The sequence below is a fragment of the Poecile atricapillus genome, chromosome 1 (assembly GCF_030490865.1).
Source record: "Poecile atricapillus isolate bPoeAtr1 chromosome 1, bPoeAtr1.hap1, whole genome shotgun sequence".
In the NCBI taxonomy this organism is placed as follows: Eukaryota; Metazoa; Chordata; class Aves; order Passeriformes; family Paridae; genus Poecile; species Poecile atricapillus.
In genome coordinates this window covers 154,490,908-154,512,267 of record NC_081249.1, presented here as the reverse complement: position 1 = coordinate 154,512,267, position 21,360 = coordinate 154,490,908, and the positions used below count along the sequence as shown (strand labels likewise).

At 36.4% G+C, this 21,360-nt stretch overlaps 1 protein-coding gene across 5 annotated transcripts in view; it reads left to right on the top strand.

The window, feature by feature from the left end:
• HEATR5A (HEAT repeat containing 5A) overlaps positions 1–19,740 on the top strand; it is a 64,766-nt gene extending 45,026 nt beyond the window's left edge. For 4 of the 5 annotated variants that reach the window (XM_058837706.1, XM_058837694.1, XM_058837701.1 and 1 more), the window contains 14 exons: positions 264–443; positions 1,263–1,502; positions 2,214–2,395; positions 4,074–4,142; positions 4,569–4,748; positions 7,471–7,705; positions 8,093–8,341; positions 9,926–10,053; positions 10,970–11,117; positions 11,780–12,052; positions 14,361–14,585; positions 16,041–16,195; positions 17,587–17,800; positions 18,078–19,740. In XM_058837706.1, coding sequence (XP_058693689.1) covers positions 264–443; positions 1,263–1,502; positions 2,214–2,395; positions 4,074–4,142; positions 4,569–4,748; positions 7,471–7,705; positions 8,093–8,341; positions 9,926–10,053; positions 10,970–11,117; positions 11,780–12,052; positions 14,361–14,585; positions 16,041–16,195; positions 17,587–17,800; positions 18,078–18,379 — 2,780 coding nt within the window. In that variant the 3' untranslated portion in view covers positions 18,380–19,740. The remainder of the gene's footprint in view (positions 1–263; positions 444–1,262; positions 1,503–2,213; positions 2,396–4,073; positions 4,143–4,568; positions 4,749–7,470; positions 7,706–8,092; positions 8,342–9,925; positions 10,054–10,969; positions 11,118–11,779; positions 12,053–14,360; positions 14,586–16,040; positions 16,196–17,586; positions 17,801–18,077) is intronic. The other variant, XM_058837683.1, reaches the window with a different exon arrangement.
• Positions 19,741–21,360: the final 1,620 nt, after the last annotated feature.

Genomic DNA, 21,360 nt, shown 5'->3' with positions numbered 1-21,360 from the left:
AATTCAGAGTAGGGTTCGTATTTTTTGCTTGGATAGCTTTCTTCCTGTTGTTACTATGTTTTTGTAAAAGCTCAACATCTGTTTTGTGTTCATGTGTTAGCTCTAGTGTTAAAGTGAAAAATATAATTGTTTCAAAAACATTTCAGGGCTAGTAAGTACTTGTTCCCAAGATACCCTGTGTGCAACCTTCAGTGGGGTTTCTGTTGTCATTAATGCAGTTTTGTGATGTACAGTGCTCAGCTCACAGACTTTGTTCTTAACAGATGTGAACATCAGAGAAATAGGCCTGGAGGGGGCATTGCTGAGCTTGCTGGACAAAGAATTGGATCCAAGATTGTGCCAAGATATCAAAGAGACTCTGACTCATATGCTTACTTCAATGGCAGTTGAGAAGCTCTCATTTTGGCTGAAGCTTTGTAAAGATGTTCTTGCTGCTTCTGCTGGTAAGTCTTAATACACTGTAGTTGAGAACACAATCAAAATAAGGCCTGCAGGAGTGTACTGTGTCACTGAGGGAAAGTGTTCAAATTTCTTCAATGTTTGCCATTTATGAAGTGTATAATTGTCATTCATATTGAAAGATTGGATCCTTTAACTTAGCTCCTTCAGAGGAATATACCTTTCTCTCTGACTGCCCCATTGAACAAATTCTTGTAAACATTTTAGGATGTGTTGCCTGTTCATATTCTTGTTGATTTATACTCCTAATGTTAATTCATTTCCATATGGAAATACACAATAGGTTTGAGCTTGTGAGTCCTGTGCAATTACCTGCAAGAAAAGTATTCTGATCAATTCTTCCATTAGTAATAGAACTGACGCAGGCCTATTATATCATAATGGAACTCTTGAGCACACAAAGTCAATTACTGTGCTGAATATTGACGGGGGTGAAGGAAATCATTTCACCTGCAGTGCAGGAGGAAAACTTCTTGCATTTAGATTTTTTGATTTGGAACTGTACTAGCTTCTAATGCATCTCACTTATTTTAAAAGGGTTTTTTTCTTTTGCTTCCTTCTCTGCAGCTCTTAATTTACTTTCGTGGTATTGATCTTGTCTTCCAGCAAGTAATATCAACCGAACATTGACAGTTTCATTTTATTTGAATTCTGGCATTTACTTTTAAGATACCAAGATTGAAGGGAGTCACCACGAATTTGAGGCTAGAGATAGACTTTGAAGAGATTTCTTTCTGTAGGTTTCAGTTACAGTAAGAAAAAATATTATGTTTGGTTTTTTCCCCTCTGTGTCCTAAATACAGATTTCAATACAGTAGCGTCAATAGATACCACTCAAGAAGAGGAAACTGCCAAAGGGGATGATGTATCTGTATTAACCTCTGACAGTGATGACAGGTTCCATCCTTTCCGAAATCCACGATGGTCCACCAGAGTTTTTGCTGCAGAGTGTGTTTGTAAAATTATAAGCCAGTGTGAAAATGCAGGTAGTGCACATTTTGACATGACTTTGGCTCAGGAAAGAAAACAACGTGATTCAAGAGGTATGTGTTAAGTGCGGCAAGAATTTCATAGAATGCAAAGTATGCTTAAAATAAGTATTAGCTCTTTGTATCTTAATGGAATTCATCAAATTTTTTGTTTGTGATCAATGAAGCCTCTTATTACTCTGATTGGAAGCCTATATTCTGTAAGATATAGAGAAATTTTTATTTGCTAAAAGAATGGCATCTTACACTCAGTTTCCTGGTTATAGTACCATGGTGTATGCGTAGGAAGGTGTTGTTTCTGTATAAGCACTGGCAGTCACAAGTGATAGCTGCTACCAGCCTACATCATCACAGGTTGGTGTCTGAGAGTATGACTTAAAAAAAAATGCCACTTTTTTTCTTTCTATAATTTGCATAATCACCAGTAGAAATACAGTGCCATTTTTTACTACCTCTCTGTGTTTATCTGGAGGTGTTTTCCTCAACATTCACTTTTAGAAAATCTGTCTCATACATAAAGATATTTGTACTTTATTCAAAGTACTTTTTTTCTACACTTAAATGGAAAGCAGACTAGATCAGCTAACATAAGGTAGCCAAGAAGAATTGATCTATGTCTTAGCTGCTTGAAGTGAATCCTTGATATGTATTAAGGTAAAATGTAAAATAGACATTTTGAAAACATTTGGAACAGTCTTATAAAACACATTATGTCCGAATTTAAATGTAATAAAACTGTTTTATTTTTTTAATTTCTGTTTTCAGATGACTTTTTGGTATTGCACTTAGCTGACTTGGTCCGTATGGCTTTTATGGCTGCCACAGATCACAGTGATCAGCTTCGTCTTGCTGGGCTTCAAATGTTGCAAATTATTGTTCGGAAGTTTGCGGCTGTTCCAGAACCAGAGTTTCCAGGTCATGTAATCCTGGAGCAATATCAAGCCAACGTAAGCACCACTGATAATAACTTAGAGAAATTAAGAGTTACAGTCAATTACTAAAAGAAATTTGCAGCGTGTAGGTACAGAGCTGGATTTCAGTTATTTTGTTACTGATGTATTGTTAATTTATTCAGACTTAACTTCCTTAGAAATCACCTCTTCAGTTGGCATATAATTTTTTAGCTCAAGTTTTTCAAATTTCAGCATTTTTCCCTCTTGAATACAACAAAACCAAAATAGATCATTGGTAGGGTTTTTCTGGAAAGCATTGGTTTCAGAGTGTGAAACTATTGCAAGAAGTATTAGGAATAACTATAAATTTTAACTCTGCTTAGAAATAAGTAGCCATTGCACTGCAGCCATCACACTTAGAGATCTTGGCCAATAAATGAGCCAGAGAAGTATGGATTGTACTCATAAGGTCCATTTCCATTAAGTCTTGGTTTAGATTTAGAGAAAAGATATCCTAGTCCTTTAGCATTCCAGACCACACCTGTGTTAAATATGACAGCTGTGTTAAGCCTCATATAGCTTCAATTTCTAGCAGGCACTGAATAGGTCAGATCACTTTCTCTCATAGAATTGGAGAGACACTGAAGACATCCTGACCTACTTTGGTCTTGTTTTTGCCATTATAGTTCTATTTTTTTGGCACTCCTTTGTGGGAAGGAAGTGCCTTGGTCTAGTCTGAAGCTATCAAGGGTAAAAATAAACCATCTGTCCTTGCTGTCCAAAACCATCAAGCAGGTTACAAGTAAAGCTAATAATTTTCCTTTTAAGCTTCAGTATCTTTAAAGTGTTTTGCTAATACTGTGCATAGATCTCATCAGCTGTTTAATATACATATAAGAAATGTGAAACAGCTAAAAATCAAGTCTACATTGTCTGATTTTTTTCCCTTAAAAATGTCATAATAATCCAGAAAAAGATGGATATAAATTTTCTGGACTTAAGTAATGACTTTCTAAAATGTTGTTCAGAAGTTCCATAAGTGAAGTCTCAGCTTTAGAGGGTCTTAAAAAAGTTGTCATTAATTGCCACTGAAAACAAATCCACTTATTTCACTTGCTCTTCAGGATGAAAGTGTAGTACATCAAACTTAAATATGGGTTTTCAAATACATGCTAAAGCAGCTAGGGAATTAATCTTTTATTAGCCCTTAGTGAAGTGGTTTTCAGCAGTGACAGTAGGTAGAACCTCTGCAGCCTGGTAACTTCATGTTTGTGTATTCTTTATTAGGTAAATGGGGTTTGTGCTCTCCCTTTTTTTCACTTTCTAAAGTTGACCAGCTTCAGTTGGTTGTTTTCTTCAGTCTGTATTCTTTCTGAGTAAGGAAATGTCACTCACTACTTGTCTAGCAAGTGTTTCATGGTTCAGAGCATTCCTTTTTCTTTTGTGGGCTCCTCATCAAGTCAAGGAAGGAAGACATTACTGTTTGTGTTTTAGGCAGTGCAAAAAATAGAGTCAACCTTGAAGACCCCTCTCAAAGAGAATGATGTCCTCAGTGTAAGCAAAACAATAAAAGTTGACTGAAACTGTTTCTCTGCTCTTTAATCTCACTGAATCAGTCTGTGAAAAAATGACAAACTATGCTTTATAAAGGAAAACTGTAACAGTCCAATTATGAAAAACAAGCCTTTAGTTGATTGTTCACTACGTATTAAATGCTATTACTTCTCTTTAGGTTGGAGCAGCACTTAGGCCTGCCTTTGCTCCCGAAACTCCTCCTGATGTCACAGCAAAAGCATGTCAGGCAAGTGTTGAAAGTCAGAAGTCTCTTAGGTAATAGACCCTCTGAAATTTATTTTTTTTTCACTTGATACGCAACACAAGAAAAAGGAAATAAGTCCTCTAACTTTAAATCCTGCATTCACAAAAAATAATGTCACTTATGTTATCTCTATATTGTGGCAACTCAAAGATTTTTGTCACTTTAAAGTCTTTCAAGAAACTTTGTTGCAGTTGATATTTTGGCTATTATTTGTGACAACCCACTGATGTTTTGGTTTTCACTACTGAAGTGTACTAAACTGGGATGTCATTTAACATTTCTTATTGTGTGAGAGTAACTGTATCTTGGTAGAAATTAAATCTGGCTTTCATAATTTTACAGATGGAAAAAAGATTATCTAGTGGTGTTTTTTCCTTGTTCCTCATTGTTTCTGTTTCTCAACACTAGGTATGCAGTGCCTGGATAGCAAGTGGTGTAGTAAGTGATCTGAATGACCTTCGAAGGGTTCACCAGTTGCTTGTGTCCTCTTTGCTCAAAGTGCAGGCTGGGAAAGAAGCACAAAATCAGCAATATAATGAAAGCACCTCAACTATGGAAGTACTAGCCGTCCTTAAGGCTTGGGCAGAGGTTAGTGTAACAGCTCTGTTACTAGGTAGTATACTACTGTTGGGTAGGTGAGTTAGAACCTTTCAGACAGAATTTTCAGGAATTTCTGATATGCTTCTTTAAATAGAAGCTGCTGACGCTTTGCTTTGCTACCTCTAAAAGTAAAACTATTTTACTATACATTAAGAATAATGTATCATACTTAAAAATATGAATTCCTTAATATATTTGAATAGTTCAATATTGATTTGAAATTGTATGTTATAAATGGTTATGGTGATGATCCACACAATGTACTATTTTAAATAGGTGTCATTTTTCTCATTGCCTATTGGCCTTTCATATCTTGGAAATAGATCTTTTAAATTAATATTGTCAGTTCAGTGACTCAAACCCCCAGTGTGGCCCGGCTAGCTCAGTGATGAGGTTTCTCTTACCTCTGGTTTTGAGCCAGCATATGTTTGTGGGGTTCACTGATTTTCTTCAAGAATTCGAGTCTGTCAAGCGAGCAAAGAAATCAGGGGTGGACTCTCTCCCCGGGGTTGTATTCCACAGTTTATTTCTGTGAAGGAGAAATCCAAAGGGCAAAAGACAAAGGATTTGGGGTCTGGGGGTCTCTTTTTAACAGGGTTTCTCGGAGGGAGGGAACATCAGAGAGAGAACCAATTATTTTTCTCAGTTAGTACATCTTACAAACTTTATACAAATCCAGGTTGCACACACTAAGATAAGAAATAACAGACACCAACTTCTTCAAATGCCCACAAAGGTGTAGGAGTATTCTCCACAGAGGGGCAGAGGGGGGGAGAGAGGGGGGAGGTTTCCTGGCAAGGCAGGAGGGAAAGAAAGGGAAGGTAAGAAGCTTCCACAGCTCAGAGGCATTCTGGGACAGGAAAAACAGAGTTACAAACTTCCATGTTGGAAAGAAGGGTCTCACTTCTCCCAACCCCGTGCTTTCCTGGGCTCAAGAAACTTCAAGCAGCTGGAAATGCCAGCAGGGTCCTCTCTTTACTCCATCCGGCCGTGGAGTTGAGGAGAAAAACTTAAGTAGCCATGGTAACTTGACTCCAGGTAAGCAATAGGAGAAAAAGAAGCGGGAGGGGAATCACAACTAAAAGAGGAGAAAAGATATATTTCAAGCTATCAACTACTAAGCTAAACTAACTTAACAACATTCTAATAACTTTACTACAACAGTTCAGTACTGCTTTAATTAAATTAAAGTCAGCTCATGTGAACACTTGTTTTAATATGTGTAAATGCGAGGTTAAATATTTAAAAGTCAAAAATGTGAACCATGTTTACCACCTCCAAAAGATGTGTATTAGAATGTAGTGATAATGGCCTTGGATGCTGATGGTTGATAACCAGCTAAAGTTGAACATGTTATGAAGGTGTGTATTTCAGTGTATAATCAGGAAGGTCTTTTGGAGGAGAAAGTAGGCAATAGATAGTTTTTATGTAAACATTTTTAGAAAATTATACCAATGTTACATGTGCATATTTGAGAACATATTGACAAAATAGCAAAGACCTTGGAGACAAGCTAGCAGGTGGGAATAAAAATCTTGAAAACATGCTTACATTGAGAGATTTAAATAGATTGGTCTATTTAATCTATTCAGAAAAGATAAAGTACTGTGATCATTATAATAATTACATAAGGAAAGGTTTTAATAGCATAAAATAACCTTTCACTGGTCAGAAGCCAGGACAAAATTCAGACTAGATGTGAGGCTCAACCGTCAAAAGTGAAGATCTGTAAATTGTTCCAGACTATAATTAAGATCACTAGAATTCTTCAAAGGAAACTGTGTAGAGCTTCCTATAAGCTTTTATGACTGTAATTTACAAATATTTCACTTAAGCCCTAGGCAGTTCCTTCTCCATTAGAATCTTACCTATTTCTTGTTTACAGAAATTGAAGGAATTCCCCCATCCTGTTGCTGCAGGAAGGTGTGAGACAAGGGCTTGGTGTATGTTTAGTTGCTGGTCTGGGACAACCCACTGCAGCTAGTAAACATGAAAAAGATGTAGAAATCCTAATTGTAGGAGACTAGTATTCAACAAAGCTCACTGAGATTCATTGAATCTAAATGTGCTCTTTATAGTTGAGAAGAGCTTCCCTCCAGGGGCATTTTGGAGAGACTACAGAGAGCAGTTTGTCTGAAACATTCTCAATTCTACTTTTTTGATAACCAGAGAGGTATCTAGGGAGATTAACACTGAAATTAACCTATAGATGGTAACATGCAAAGTATACAAGATTGTACTCCTCATTCTTTACTGCTAACATGAAGTAACACATAATTTTGAGAAGTCAGTTTCAAGTGCCATATAGAATTTCAGTTAAAAAGTATTTAGGAATGGGTTTACTGTTGTTTCCGAATCATTTTTATAGGTATATTATTTGGTAGTTCTTCAGTCTTGTATCTATAACAGGGTTTGATGGTTGGAAGCAGAAACTGGACAAATAATACATTGATTTTTAAGAGCAGAGTACTTAATGCCAGATAGGAATTTTTGTTGTTTTCCCCTTTTTGGGGATTCTTGCATCATGATAATCTGGGGAAAGGATTCAGAACATTTAGAGAATAAGTGCTTGTTCACCCAGGCTTGCTGGACTTGAAACAGAAATAGATTCTAGGAAATCTCATGCCTCTTCAACAGGCAGTCATGCTTGTGATTACAGTAGTTTTCCAAGTGTTAATATTTGTAACTCTCTATCCAAATATATCAACAGGTTTACATAGTTGCCATTGAAAAGCAGAAAAATCAAAGTGATACACACAAGCATTGTTTAAAAATTGCAAACTCCTCCGAAGAAAGCTACAGAGATGTAACATTTTCAGCCAGTGGTCTTCTGGACTTGGTACAGGCAGATCTTGGAACACTGAGCAGGCTCTGGCTTGCTGCACTTCAGGATTTTGCTCTCTTAACTTTGCCTCCAGAATATGCATCACAACTACCTGCTGAAGGTAAAAAGGCAAATGAGTTGTATTTTCCCAATTCCCTTAGCAAACTGACTTGTGTTAAGGTTATAGTAGGATTAAATTGTGTAGAGAATAAGCCTACTTACGGACCTATTTAAAGATCAGGACTGCTTTTGAGAACCAAGGTTTCATTGATGTGAAGAGTGGTTTGGTATTCTTATTTGTTGACTGTTTTTATGGTCGAAAGAAGAAACAGGTAATCTTTCGCATTCTGTCCAAGTAAATCTAAATCAAATGCTCTGATAGGCCTGAATTTTAATACTGGACGTTAAAAAAAAAAGTCATACATAGAACACAATCCCGTTTTAAGAATGAGAGAATACACTAGTTGAAAATAAATTACACCCTTAAAACTAATTTCTTTTCTTGTAGGTGGTACATTTTATACAGCAGAGACAATTGAAAATGCCAGACCTCATTACTACAGCTCCTGGGCACTGATACTTTATGCTACATCTTTATGGCTCACTAGCACAGGTTTCATTGTTGTTGATCCAGATGAAGGAGTTACAAATCTCTCCAGACCTGTTACCCCAACTACCATGTGTCAAGATTCTTCTACCAGGCCCTTGGTGAAATCTCCTGAGGATGTGAATACTGACAGATTTCATCTTATCTTGGGTTAGTCAGTGAGTGCATAGTCTGCCTAGATGCTGTAACTCAAAATGTAGATAAAGCTGTTAGCAAATAAGTCATTGATTATTCAAATTTAACTGTATCATTCAGTGTTGCATCTTTTAAACATACAGTCAGAAGAATTTTAAGTACTAGTGAGAAAATTGTAAGGTATTTTCCCAAGTGTGGTGCAAAAAATGCTGTGAGCTAAACAAGCCCTAAACCAACTTACTGCTCTGCTCATAAACATGCAAGTTCAAGGGTGGATTTTATAGTGTTTGTACCAGTACACTTACAGAGTGTATGGATTAGTTTCACTGAAGTACAGTTTTATATCACACAATAGTTTATAGGTTGAAAAGGACTTGTGGAGATTATTTTGTCCACCTCCTGCTCAAGCAGGGTCACATAAATCCAGCTACCCAGGACCATGTCTGAACAGCTTTTGAATATCTGTGTGGATGGAGACTCAACCTGTGCCAGTGCTCAGTCACCCACACAGAAAATAAGTGTTTCCTCACGTTCTTATAAAGCTCTGTTAAGCCTCCACTATGCAGGAGCTAATCAGGTAATTGAATTCAGTCCCAATTCTCTTAAGTTTACACAATTAGGCATTCCTGGTTATGTTTTTTTTTGACCTCTCTTTGGTATCTTTCTTTTGTTATCCCTCTTTGGAAAGAGTTTGTATGACTTTATTGCATATGTCTTCTTTTGAATAGTTTTTCTGCAGAGAGACAGCTCCCTTTTGAGCTCGATTGCTCTCTCAGAAGTGGGACTTTGATACAAAAGCTGCTCATTTCCCCTGTTTCCTCTACTGCTCAGTGCATCAAATTTTATGTACTTGACTGTGGGCATCTGGCTTGTATTCTGCTTTTGAATAAAACAGCATTTTAATTTTCATTCCCTACAAAGAAACTGAAAGAATTTAAAACTGCTGTTGCACAGCTGTTGTTTAGTGGACATTGATTGGTTTCCCAAGTCATCACACATTTTGGAATTACAGCTGTACAACTGGGATGAGAATATGGATTGCAGTTTATACAAAGGTTATCTCAAATATTTTGAGGAGTCCTGAAAGCTGAGAAAAAAGATAGCTCTTATCTGCTCTAGGATTTACAAGCCTAGGCTTCATGTAAATTACTGCTGGTTATCTAGCTGTGGTAGTTAGCATTTTTAGCATTTTTTTTTAAATGGGAAGATAAAGCCTCAGCCTTAGAGTTTGTGAACTACTGTTATGTTCAGCATTTCCTTCTAGTACATAAATCAGAATGATTAGAAAAATATTCTGCTATAAACTCATTATGAATTGTCATGTCTGTTCATTAGATCTCATGTTTTATGCAGAAGTTTCTGGGGTTGTATTTGTGTTAGTAGCCAGTTATAATTCAGTCTTGTACTGTTTAGAATGTGAAGTTTCTTTCATTGTTTTGATGGAAATAGAGGTCTTGCCCCAAGATATTTGCAATAGATGAATTCACTTAAAATGCTACTTCTGTGGTTGCTCAACCTTCTGTGAGGTTACTTAGCAGTGGAAAAAATTACTTCTTAAAATTTCAAGTACACATGAAGCTTTTTTTCTGATGCTTACAGGAATTAGTGTGGAGTTCCTGTGCTCTCCTCGATCAGATGCAGCAATGGAGAACATTATTGCCTGCTTACATGCCCTGCAGGCTCTCTTCGATGTTCCATGGCCAAGGTCTAAAATAGGTGGTGATCAGGTAATGCAGAACAACCAAATGCCTGCCAGAATTAAGGCATAGTTTTAGTCTGAACAGTATCTTTACAATCTCTTGTATTTCCAGGAATCTTCAGCATATAAATTGTAGGTAAATTATATGCTTTACCCAAATCCAAAGCTGTAGATGGAGGAGTTAAAAAAAACACAACATGGAACCTGTACGATGAGGGGCAGAGGATCTGAGGACATTTCGTCAGGAGGGAGTAATTAGATGAGTAGGATGAGAGCCAGGTAAAGGCAAAATTCTTGAAAAGAGAGTTCTCTTACTCTCTCTCTCTGTCAAGGCATAGTTGAATTAATTCTGTTATAAAAATCAAAGTTGGTAGAAGAAGATTGGACAAAAGCAGTGATACTGAAAAAAAGAAAAAAGGCAAAACAAAATAACCCAAACAATACCACAGCAGTGATCTTGAAAAGAAGTAGAAATCTGAAATTATTTCTTTTTTTCTTTAAGTTAAGATTTATACCATCCCATGTGCTATGCAATTGTCTAATCCAGTGAAAATGATAAAACCTGTGGACATGGCTAAATTCTGCTGATTGTTCATGCTCTGTCGAAGGAAATATGTATAGTGTAGGAGGGATACAGTGTAGTGTCCCCACCTTCAAGAGTTAAGATGCCAGAAGATAAAGATTACTTTGGCTTTTTTAGTTAAGTGCCCTATATCTTAAATAACTGTGATAACTGTTTTGTTGGGAGAATTGATAGGGACTGCTGTTCTTGGGAGCTAGGAGCTGGATGGTGAAGAAAATGCCAACTCCTATGATTGCATCAATTACATTGTGTTCCTTAGTGAGATCAATCAGATTAATACTGTTGGCTTTAACAAGTATCAACAAGTTCTTAAAACTTCTGCATTAAAATGAAAATATATTAGATGTTTTTCTTACTATAGGAGTTGGGTGTAGAGCTGCTGAATGTTTTGCATCGACTGATACTGACCAGAGAGTCACCTGATATTCAGCTTGCTGCCCTTGAAGTGGTTCGCTTGATTCTGTTTGCAGCTCAGGAACACGTGAAGGAAAAGCGGAGAAGTGCAGAAGGTACAGTACTGTATGAGATGTTTGAATACTTGTTATCAGGGTTAAAACAGTTCTTTCTTGGAAAACTGAATTTCAAGATGTGTCTTAATTGAGGTGTTTCACAGTTGGATTATAATTCTAGTTTACTTAAGACAGTCCAGGTTCCTGACATAAGAAATTCAGGCGGTAGGATAGATAGCAGGTGGTTTAGGTGTTGAACAGAGGGCAGATCGTAAGGAGAAAAACTGCAGCTGGGTAGTGTCAGGAGTCCTAGTGAAATCTGGGGTCAGCTGCAATTGACCAATGGACAGACTCAGCACACACAGCTGTTACAAGCCAGGTTCCAATAGTTATTCTGACTCTAACTTACTAAAATTCATTTTCTAAAAGGAAAAAACTGGGAGGAGAATCAGAATGCTTGTATCAGTGACATCCTATTGGCTTGGTGCCTCAGGATCTTGAATGTCAAAGTCTATTGTGCACCCTTTTGCCTTTTGGCAGTCACTGCATAGTTTGCTTATTTAGAGGGATGGGTGTTTGCTAGTAGAATTTTGGATACATACCCATGCGTGTATATATTTGCCAGGATTATGATTTGGTGCTGAAATGGTCTTAAGAAGTAAACTTTTTGGAAACAAGTCACAGCCTGCAGACTTCTGCCATGTTTCTTATTTTTCTTTCAGTTGATGATGGTGCTGCAGAAAAGGAAACATTACCAGAATTTGGAGAGGGCAAAGACACAGGAGGTCTGGTGCCTGGGAAATCATTAGTCTTTGCAACGCTGGAGCTGTGTGTTTGTATTCTTGTCAGACAGCTTCCCCAGCTCAACCCTAAATTAACTTATAGCCCTGCAATTCCACCTGGAAAACATCTGTTACTGTCAGAAGATGGAAGTAGATTGGTAGCAGCAGCATTAGTTATTCTCTCTGATGTTCCTGCAGTCTGCTCTCCTGAAGGTATGCTATTTCATCACAAGAAAAGATAAATGAAAGAATATTAGGCCCTTCTCTCCCTTTGTTATTGCCTAATTTTCTTAGCTAGCTAAGTCTGGCAGCAAGTTTTGTTGATTTGCTTGTGACAATTTCCTTTTCTAATTATTTTTGGACTGTCAAATTGCAAAACAAGTTATAAAAATGAAGCAATTAAATGAGTAGTTTGTCTTTTCCTCCCACCCTATAGCACTGCAATTAATAGATTCATTTTGTACTGGGAAGTATACAACAGCTAAATGATTATATGCTACTTAAATGGTCTATTCTGGAATTCATAATGCTGACGTAAATTAAATTTAAAAGGGAAATGTGTGATGTTACATTTCCATCATTTGAACATTAACAAATGGCTGCAAGGAGTTATGGTTGAATTCTCAGATTAGTTGACTTTTATCCATGATTCATTTTGGATTCTCTCTAAACTTCAGGATGTTCCCCACCACCAAACCTCAATATCATATTCATACATATAATCTTTCAGTACTGTTACAGCCACACATACAAACCATTTCTGCCCTATGCCTCTCTTTCCACTTTAAGTATTGTTGTTACACCCTATGCAAATTTTTGGCATTTACCACCCTTGAAATTTTTTCCTTTTTTAAAAAAAAATTGTTCTCTGCTAAATGATTCTTCTGTGGGGAATATGACACTCCAAATGAAATAGCTGGCAGCCCTTGCAATCCTTGTATGTCTTCTCATTTCTATCTACAGCCCATTATTTATCAGTTCAAAGTGAAAGGAAATAAACATAGCATCACCTACATCTGAGGACTATTTTGTATGAAAAATAATCTGTGATTTTTTTTTTTCTCACTATAGTTGTTTTTGTCTTTAGCTGTCCATGTTATTCCACAAACAAACAGCTTGCAGGATCAAACTACAGAGAATATTTGCACTAGAGAAGTTAAGCATTTTGTTCAGGTGACTAAAAAGAGGAGCTTAAGCTTGCTTATACAGTCAGTTGAATAAGGAAGCAGCTCTAAAAGTTAGCTCACATTATCAAAGAGATGAGAGTTCCTCTGTGGAATTGCATCATTTTTTTTCCCTTTATTAGGTAACTGAAGTTACAGTCCTGTGACTGCCGTGTCTCTTACTTCAGGCACCTGTCATGATATGTTTGCATAAAAAAATTTGCAAGTAAATTATATTCGTGACCTATATTTCCTACTGAATTTCAACAATAAATTTTCAAAGACTTGGCTGTTCAAAAATAGATGTCCTCAGCTTGAGAAAATACTTATGCATAAGTCAGAGACCCTCGTTACTCAACAGGTCTCTCATGAATATCAGTGTATTAAAATCTTAAATAAAGCATTTTGCTGTTTAGGGAATGAGATAAGCATGTTAAGCCATCTGCTTACCTCTCTGCTTTGCTGAGTCATAACGTAGGACAGGAGCAACATATAAGTATCCAGGTTTCTAGATTGCCTCTATGTCACGTTATTCCTGTGAATTTTAAAACAATTTTAGTGGTCTCTTATGACTAGCCAACTACTAGATTCTCAGACATGAAAATTTCTTCAGTAGCCTATGGCATAATCTGCTTCTCTCCTTAGGTCTTCTGTTTTCCAAGACATTTTTAGAGGCTTCTATTTAAATTCTAGGGGTTTCTATACTTATATTTTTTCTGATTCTTATTACTCTTACTAAATTCTTGACTTCACTGATTTCCTGGAGCAGTGGCATCCTTAGCACATCATATGGTAGTATTTCCTCCTGACAGTTTTGAAATTGTCCTGTTTATTTGCTTCGCTGGATTGTCTTAAGGTGCAAAAAATATACTTAGATGCTTATATTCTGTTTTCTACTCTTCTTTCCATTTAGTAGTATACACAAGGAATATACTATGTACCAGTATATATGCAAGTATACTGTATTCAATACTGTGTACACTTCCGTGGCTTCTCTTCCATGAGAACCACCTCCTCAGTGGAGCTGGTTTTTTTTACTTTTCTCTGAATATGGCATAATTCCACACTTCATGTAGTAAAACCATCAAGGAAAAGATTTACAATACTTATTTTAAAGGGGAAGAGGTTTAAGTTCATTTAAGCCGTCCAACTCCCTGTTTGCTATAGCAGGTCACATGATATTTCAGATCTTTTCTTCAAATTACCAGTGCCCCTATTCATAGATATGCTTAAAAACGATAAATTATAAATAAAAAAAGAGAATCCATGAAAACTGCCCTTTTTTTTTTTTTTTTTAATGTAAAAGGTACCTGCATTTTTTTTAAATTTCTGTGAAATTAATTTGTATTGTTTTACAGGAAGTGTTTCAGTTCTTCCTACTATTTTGTACCTAATTGTCGGCGTACTTAAAGAAACTGCTGTGAAATTACAAGATGGCCAGTTACCTCTGACAGTTGCTGCATCTCTACAAGCTCTTAAAGGACTCTTGTCTTCTCCAATGGCTCGAGCAGAGAAGAGTCAGAATGCTTGGACTGATCTTCTGCGTAGTGCTTTGTTCACAGTGCTTGATTGTTGGGATCAAGGTAAGCACAAATAGTGGGTTTGTGGTTAAAAACTGAGAAATGTTTGTGTGAAACATTGTGTTATGTAGATTGAATTCATGCACATCTAAAAAAAGACTTCTCTCTTAGTTACAAGAGAATTAGCTGGTTACCAAGTACTGTTGAAACTATAGTGCAGTCTTGTCCCTACAGTCCGTAGGAAAAGTCATCTTCTGTAAAAGTAGAAGTGTGGATGTCATGACTTAAGCCCAGCTGGAAATTAAGCGCCACACAACCACTCGCTCATCCCCCACTCCCTCTTCCCCCCACCCTACTGGACTGGGGAGAAGAATCAAAGTAAAACTTGTATGTTGAGATAAGAATAGTTCAGTAATTGAAACTAAAGTAAAATAAAGTAATAATGGTAAATTATAGAAATGATGATAACAAAAAGAGAAAAACAAGTGGTGCACTGTACAGTTGCTTACCACCCTCTGACCAATGCTAGACCCCCCCTTCCTGAACCCAGATCATCTGCCCTTCCAAGTAACTCCCCCCAGTATATTTACTGGGCATGATGTGTGGAATATCCCTTTGGTCACTTCAGGTCACCCATCCCAGCCATGCTCCCTCCCAGTTTCATTTTCTTATCTTCTTACTAGCACAGCATGAGACTAGGGGAAAAGCCCTTGACTTAGGATAAACACAATTTAGAAAAATCCAAAACATCAGTGTGTTATCAGCACCATTCTCATTCTGAATCCAAAACACAGAACTGCAATGGCTACTGAGAAGAAATTAGCTGTACCCCAGCTGAAACCAGGACAGTGGGTTTACAGGCTTAGTCTTGTGCTGTGTAGTGCCGCAGTGTAGTTCCATGGTATGAAGGCATAAACAGGAGCTATGGCTTCAGTGTACAGCTCAGCATAAGAGATAGGTTCTCCACCAAGAGTTAGTGTCTCTAGTGAAGCAAGGGGCATTAAAACAGTAGTGCAAGGAAATAATTTTTTGTCTTGAATCACTTTGCTGTGCGCTGCTGCTTCAGCTTCCTGAGTTTGTAGTATTTTCATTGTTCCTTACATTTAATCTCTTAAGTTGTAATTTGTTGTTGGAACTTTTCTTTACAATGTTGTACAAAGCTTTTAGCAAAAGAATATATATTCTAAATAGAAATTCTATAATATTCTCTAATAGATTGTACTCTTGTATGTCATACCAGCTCTTCATAGATATTTATTGTACTTTATACAAAGAAACAATGGAATAGGAGTATGCTATAATTTCCAAATATGCATATGATCCCCCCTGAATTCCCATTTTGGTCTTGGCTTTTATTGCAGTAAAAGTCCATCTCACTGTATCAGAGGATGTCATGTCTTTGAAAACAGAGATTCCTAAAGAAATGTAGACATTGTTGTTTCTATTCCACCTCTTTGTACCACTTAAACTTACAGCATTCTTAATGCAAATCTAACAATGTTATTACTTTGTTGATAGTAGATGGCCTTCTCCAAGAACGTGATGAAGTCAGCCTTCTCACTGCTATTACAGTATTTGTTATGTCTACCAGCCCAGAAGTTACTACTGTAGAGTGCCTTCAGAAGCGCTGTATTGAGAAGTTTAAAACAGCACTTGACTCAAAAGATCCTCTTGTAAGTACTGGTGAAGTTATTAGAATGTCACTACCATACTGAATGAATATTAGCATATCTTAGTTGTTTTGCTCATCCTGTGTGTTGATGGAAGCTAATTCTCTCCTGACTGTATCTGTCGTATTTTAAAATACAGTTTGAATAAGTCAGCAAAAACATGTCCAGCAGTGCATTCCATCATTGTTCTGTATGCAGTTCTGAACTCCTCTTTTTTTTTTTACTGTGTAAGACTCAGAGCTTTGTACATTGATAATTACACAATACAGTTGTGTAGTGTTTCAGGCACCTGTCAAATTTTATTTATTCATTTTATCTTCAACACACAGTGTCTTTTGCACAGGAAATCCCTCAGCTGTGAGTCTTTGGGAGCTGGAGCAAGTACCACTACAAAGCCATTACTGTCTCATAAGCATCAGCTCCTGGCCACTGCTGGATGCAGCTTACTGAACTAGATTAATGCTTTGTTCTGACCTAATATAAATATTTTCATGTAGTGACATTAGATTGTAGTGTCACAGTTCATATATTACTGTCCTTCACCTAAAAAATATAATGTATCAGGGAAAAAAAGGCATTTATACAAAAGACTTTTTTAGGTGTTGGAACTACCTCACTTTCAAAGGTCAGCTCTGAAAATAACAGGCATTAGATTTCATATTTTTTAGAATTCACTGTAAGCTGGTTTTCTTGCATCTCCTCTGTATTTGTGTAGTAATAAAAAAATTAAACGAAGTTACATTTACTTGAGAAATAACTGTAAGATAATACTTTTTTATGTATCAGTACATTCCAAATATTGTAAACTTTGGTTTTCCCTGTTAGGAACTGAAAATGCAAAATGTGACCACAAGGAAATTTTAGCATGCATTTGCAAATTTCATCCAAGTGTTTAGGCATCAGAGCTGTTCAGAAATTATGTAGGAGCTTGGCAGTTTCAGCCCTATTGACTTCTAAAGAGATGCAAGCTACTGCACCATTTAAGGCATTTTAAAATTGTGCCTACAGTTTGACAGGGATACTGCTTTTATTTTAAGCACCGCTTCTTCAGTATTACTGCATTTTTGCTAAGAGACTATATTCAAAATAATACTAATCTTCAAACAAAAATAGTATTTTTTCCTTAACTCAAAAATATTGGAAGATATAAGACTTGATGGAAAGAAACATAATGTGTGATCTGATTTCTATTAATAATTGATTCCAAGTTATACAGCTCCTACAAAGTATTATACATGAGCAGCCTACAAACTGATGAGTTTTCAAGTTGAGAGGCACATTTTTCCCCCCTCCCAAAAAAATTTTTTTTTTTTACAAGCTGTTAGATTTGGAACACCCAGAGATGTATTTTGAACTGTAACTCTTTGTAACTGCAAATTTTGTTTTCCCTTTAGGTACAGTGTAAATGCTACCAGCTGCTGCACTCCATCTTTCAGCATCCAAACAAAACTGTATCATACCCTTATATCCATTCTGTAGCACCATCCATTGTGGGGAAGCTGCAGGAAACAGAAAGAGCAAAACCTGAAAATGCTGCTGAACTTCAAGTCATTCAGGAGGGAATAAAGGTGGTTACAGCTCTGATAGCTGCTGCTGAGGAACAGCACCGTAAGTTACTTCCATTTCTTGTACCCAAAGCATTTAAGATGCTCAGAGTTGCCATAAATAACAAACTAAAACCAAAATGACCACCAGGAATGCAGTCCTGAACACTAATTGCCAATGAAATTGCTCACAGGAATGTTGGGGTTTTTACCCTACAGTTCAGCTAACATTTGCAGCTTTACAGTTTGGATTAAATGTTAACTTAGAGAAATACTTCCAGTTAGAATTTGACACTATTTTTAAAAATTGTTTATTGAAATTCTGTTTTCAATGTCTATAGGTGCTCACTTGGTGGCCTGCTTTCTTCCCATCCTCATTTCCTTTCTTTTGGATGAAAATGCGCTGGTTTCTGCTACAATCTCAGCAAAAAATCTCCATGAGTTTGCTTTGCAAACTCTGATGCAGATTGGTCCACAGTACTCATCAGTTTTTAAAAAAATAATGGCCTCCTCTCCAACTATGAAAGCCAGGCTTGAGTCAGCTGTTAAAGGCAATCAAGAAAGCATCAAAGTGAAGACAACTAAACATGCAAAAAATCCTGGGAAAAGTTCAAGCATTCAGCTAAAGACCAATTTTCTTTAAAGCCCCATATTGTCATTTTATGCACTTTGATATCAACAGCAAAAAGTCCCTTTAAATTTCTAATCACAAATGATTGTCATGAGTTGATCTTGTGTATTTTAGTTTGTGCTGAAGTATTACAGAAAGTTTTTAAGAAAAAGCAAGTTTCTAGATAATTTTCTCTTAGTGTGAGACCTCTTAAATATCTCTAAGAACTATGAGTAAATCAGAGGTCATCAGATCTGTACTTTTTTTATTATTTTGGACTAAAATATCAGAAATGCACATGCCTATATTTAAAAAAAAAGTCAACTTTACCATAGATATATTTAGGAACATCCCACACATAGCCATTAAGCAAAGTTAATTTTTTTTTAAAATCAGTATTTGTCAAAAATTAGTTAATGTAATTGGTTTTTGGATTTAACAGGGACATAAATTTACTTACAGATTGTAATCTATGCTAATTACTAATTTAACACACTGCATCATTCATTAAACAGATTAAATATCCTTGTAAGCCTTACAATAGTTTATTGTTGATCTCAGAAAATTCAACTCAATAAAGGTAATATGGATAGCTTTAATCCTAATGACATCTTGAGCTGGCCAAGGTGTAACAAATGCTGTGAAATACAGCTCTCCAATGCCTCTCTGGGGACTGTGGTTCTTTCCAGAGTGGGACTGTCATGCATATGTGAGGATTGACAGGCTCAGTGCCTTGCTGCTTGACACAGTCTCACTTTTCAGGATGTGTACTTTGATAAGTTTGTGATAGGGGAGCCAGGCAATAGCTTACATATCCTGTCCAGGACTGGGCAGCAATTTTAACGTACTGTGCCTCAATTCAGACCTCTGCTCTATCTGGATGGATGATACCTGATCTTTGAATGATCACTGATATATACATTTCATAATTTCTGTGTCTCTGCAGTGAGAGATGGAAGTATTTGAAGTCACCTTGTCTTGTATCTATAAATAGAGTGCAACAAACTGGTAATAAGAAGTATGTAATTAACATTTTTAGCAAGGAACCTATTTTAATATAGAAAAATAATTATCAAAACTGCAATGGCTGTGAAGTATTTTTTAAGTACAATGTATTGACTTCTTTCTTAATACCAGTATTACCTAAACCAAACACTGTCAAACTGAGGATACTATTTCCTTCTTTAATCTAATTGCTTTAAAAAGAAGAAGAAAAAAATATTTACAGAACTGAGAAACACACTGTGACTCAGGAAGAGTGTGATGTACTGTATTTTATTAGAAGTTTTGTATATAAATATAATTGTAAATTGTACAGAATTAACAATTTGACCAAAGTTCTAACAATTCTTTTTTTTTAATTTACATAAATAAAGCTAATTTTCTTCATCTAGTATTTGTCTTCTTTCTTTTATCCAGTAGCAGAGGAGCTCTAAGGACTTGTGTATTAGAAAGAAATGGTTCTATGCTGCCTCAAGGCAACTAATAATAAATGTTTGGATTGGATGCATCAAGGTCTGTGACTTAACATTGCAGGTCTTCCTCTGTTGTGAGTAGAACAGTGAGTAAGTAAGTAGGACCAGGGAGATTTTCCATGTGTAAATCCCTGTTCTGTCCCAAGTGCTGAAATGTGTGAACAGTGGGAAGGTGGTTGAAATGCCTTCCATCTTTCCCTGGTGAAACGAGGTCCTGTGTTCCACCTCTTCATTGAAGTCAAATCTGTGGTTGCTGGCTGTGTTAAAAGGGACTTTTATTAGCTTTGGCAGTTACTCATCTTCATCTCTGTAGTATTTTTTTATCATGTTGCTTTACTCTTCCAAGTTTACTGGTGGGGTTTTTTATTTTTTTTCCCAAGGCTGCTTTTGGAAAATCATAGATTCTTATGTAAATTAAAACTTTTAAATGAAATTCAAATCATGTTTGCTATCAAAATGGCCAAATATATTGCTGAGGAAGTTAGTTATACAAAACATATTTGTAGCTACTTTTTTTTTGGTTTTTTGTCATGCATAGCAATGTACCAACTTTTTTTTTAATGTTGATGAGACAATCTATTGAAAACCTATTTTGCTCAAAACCTTGTAAAAAGCATATTCAAATTGCAAGAGCACCAAGGAAAGCTGCTAAAAGCCAAAAATTAAAGTTTAGTGCAAGTTAGTCCTAGATTTCTTAGAATGTTTTGTTGCAGTACCTCACAACTGAGCCAGTGAGAAATTCCCTGATTATGTGATTTGACAATTCTTGATCAAGTCTTGTGGCCACATGTGGAAAAGTACCGTTTTCAATATATCTCTGTATTGCAGAAGCAAAAATGATTCCAGTAAAGAGAACTGCTGCTGTTTCTTAATGTCAGTTGTAAATTAGGACTAACGTGTGAGCTTTGTTTATCCAGATAATTAATTTATTCATGTAGTAAAAGCACCTGTGCCCCGAGTTCTACTTTCTTACATACACATAAAACATTGAGTTGGATCATATGAATGATACTACTAATTTAAAATTTTATAGAAGGATCTTACAGATATTATCTTGTTTCAGTTATAAAAGTATTTTGGCCTTTAGTATCAGGTGTCTTTGATGCAGTCTTACAAGAAACTTGCATAAGTCTCTTTTTTCCTGAAGAAATAAGGAAGACCACAGAGCAGTTTTGGTTTTAATTCCCCTCATCCTTTTTAAGCATTGCTTGACATGCAAGCTCTCATGTTTAGCCAAGCGAAAAGAGCCAAACATATGTTTAGCCATAAACCAGAGCCCCACTTCTGGCACTCTTGCTTCCTGTGTCCCTTGCCTCCTTTCTGATTGTTTTTTGTCCCATCTCTCTACAAGAACCAATACATTTTTTCCAGTAAATTGTCTTTGCAATGAAGTATGTGGCCTGCATGCATGTTTACTTTGTATGTTTCCACTGTTTATACAAGAAGTTGAATGGGTTTGTGTGACAAAAGATCCTGTGTCTAACCTCAAGTGCATAAATACACGTAGGATCATGGAACGTACTATTCAAGTGCTATGCA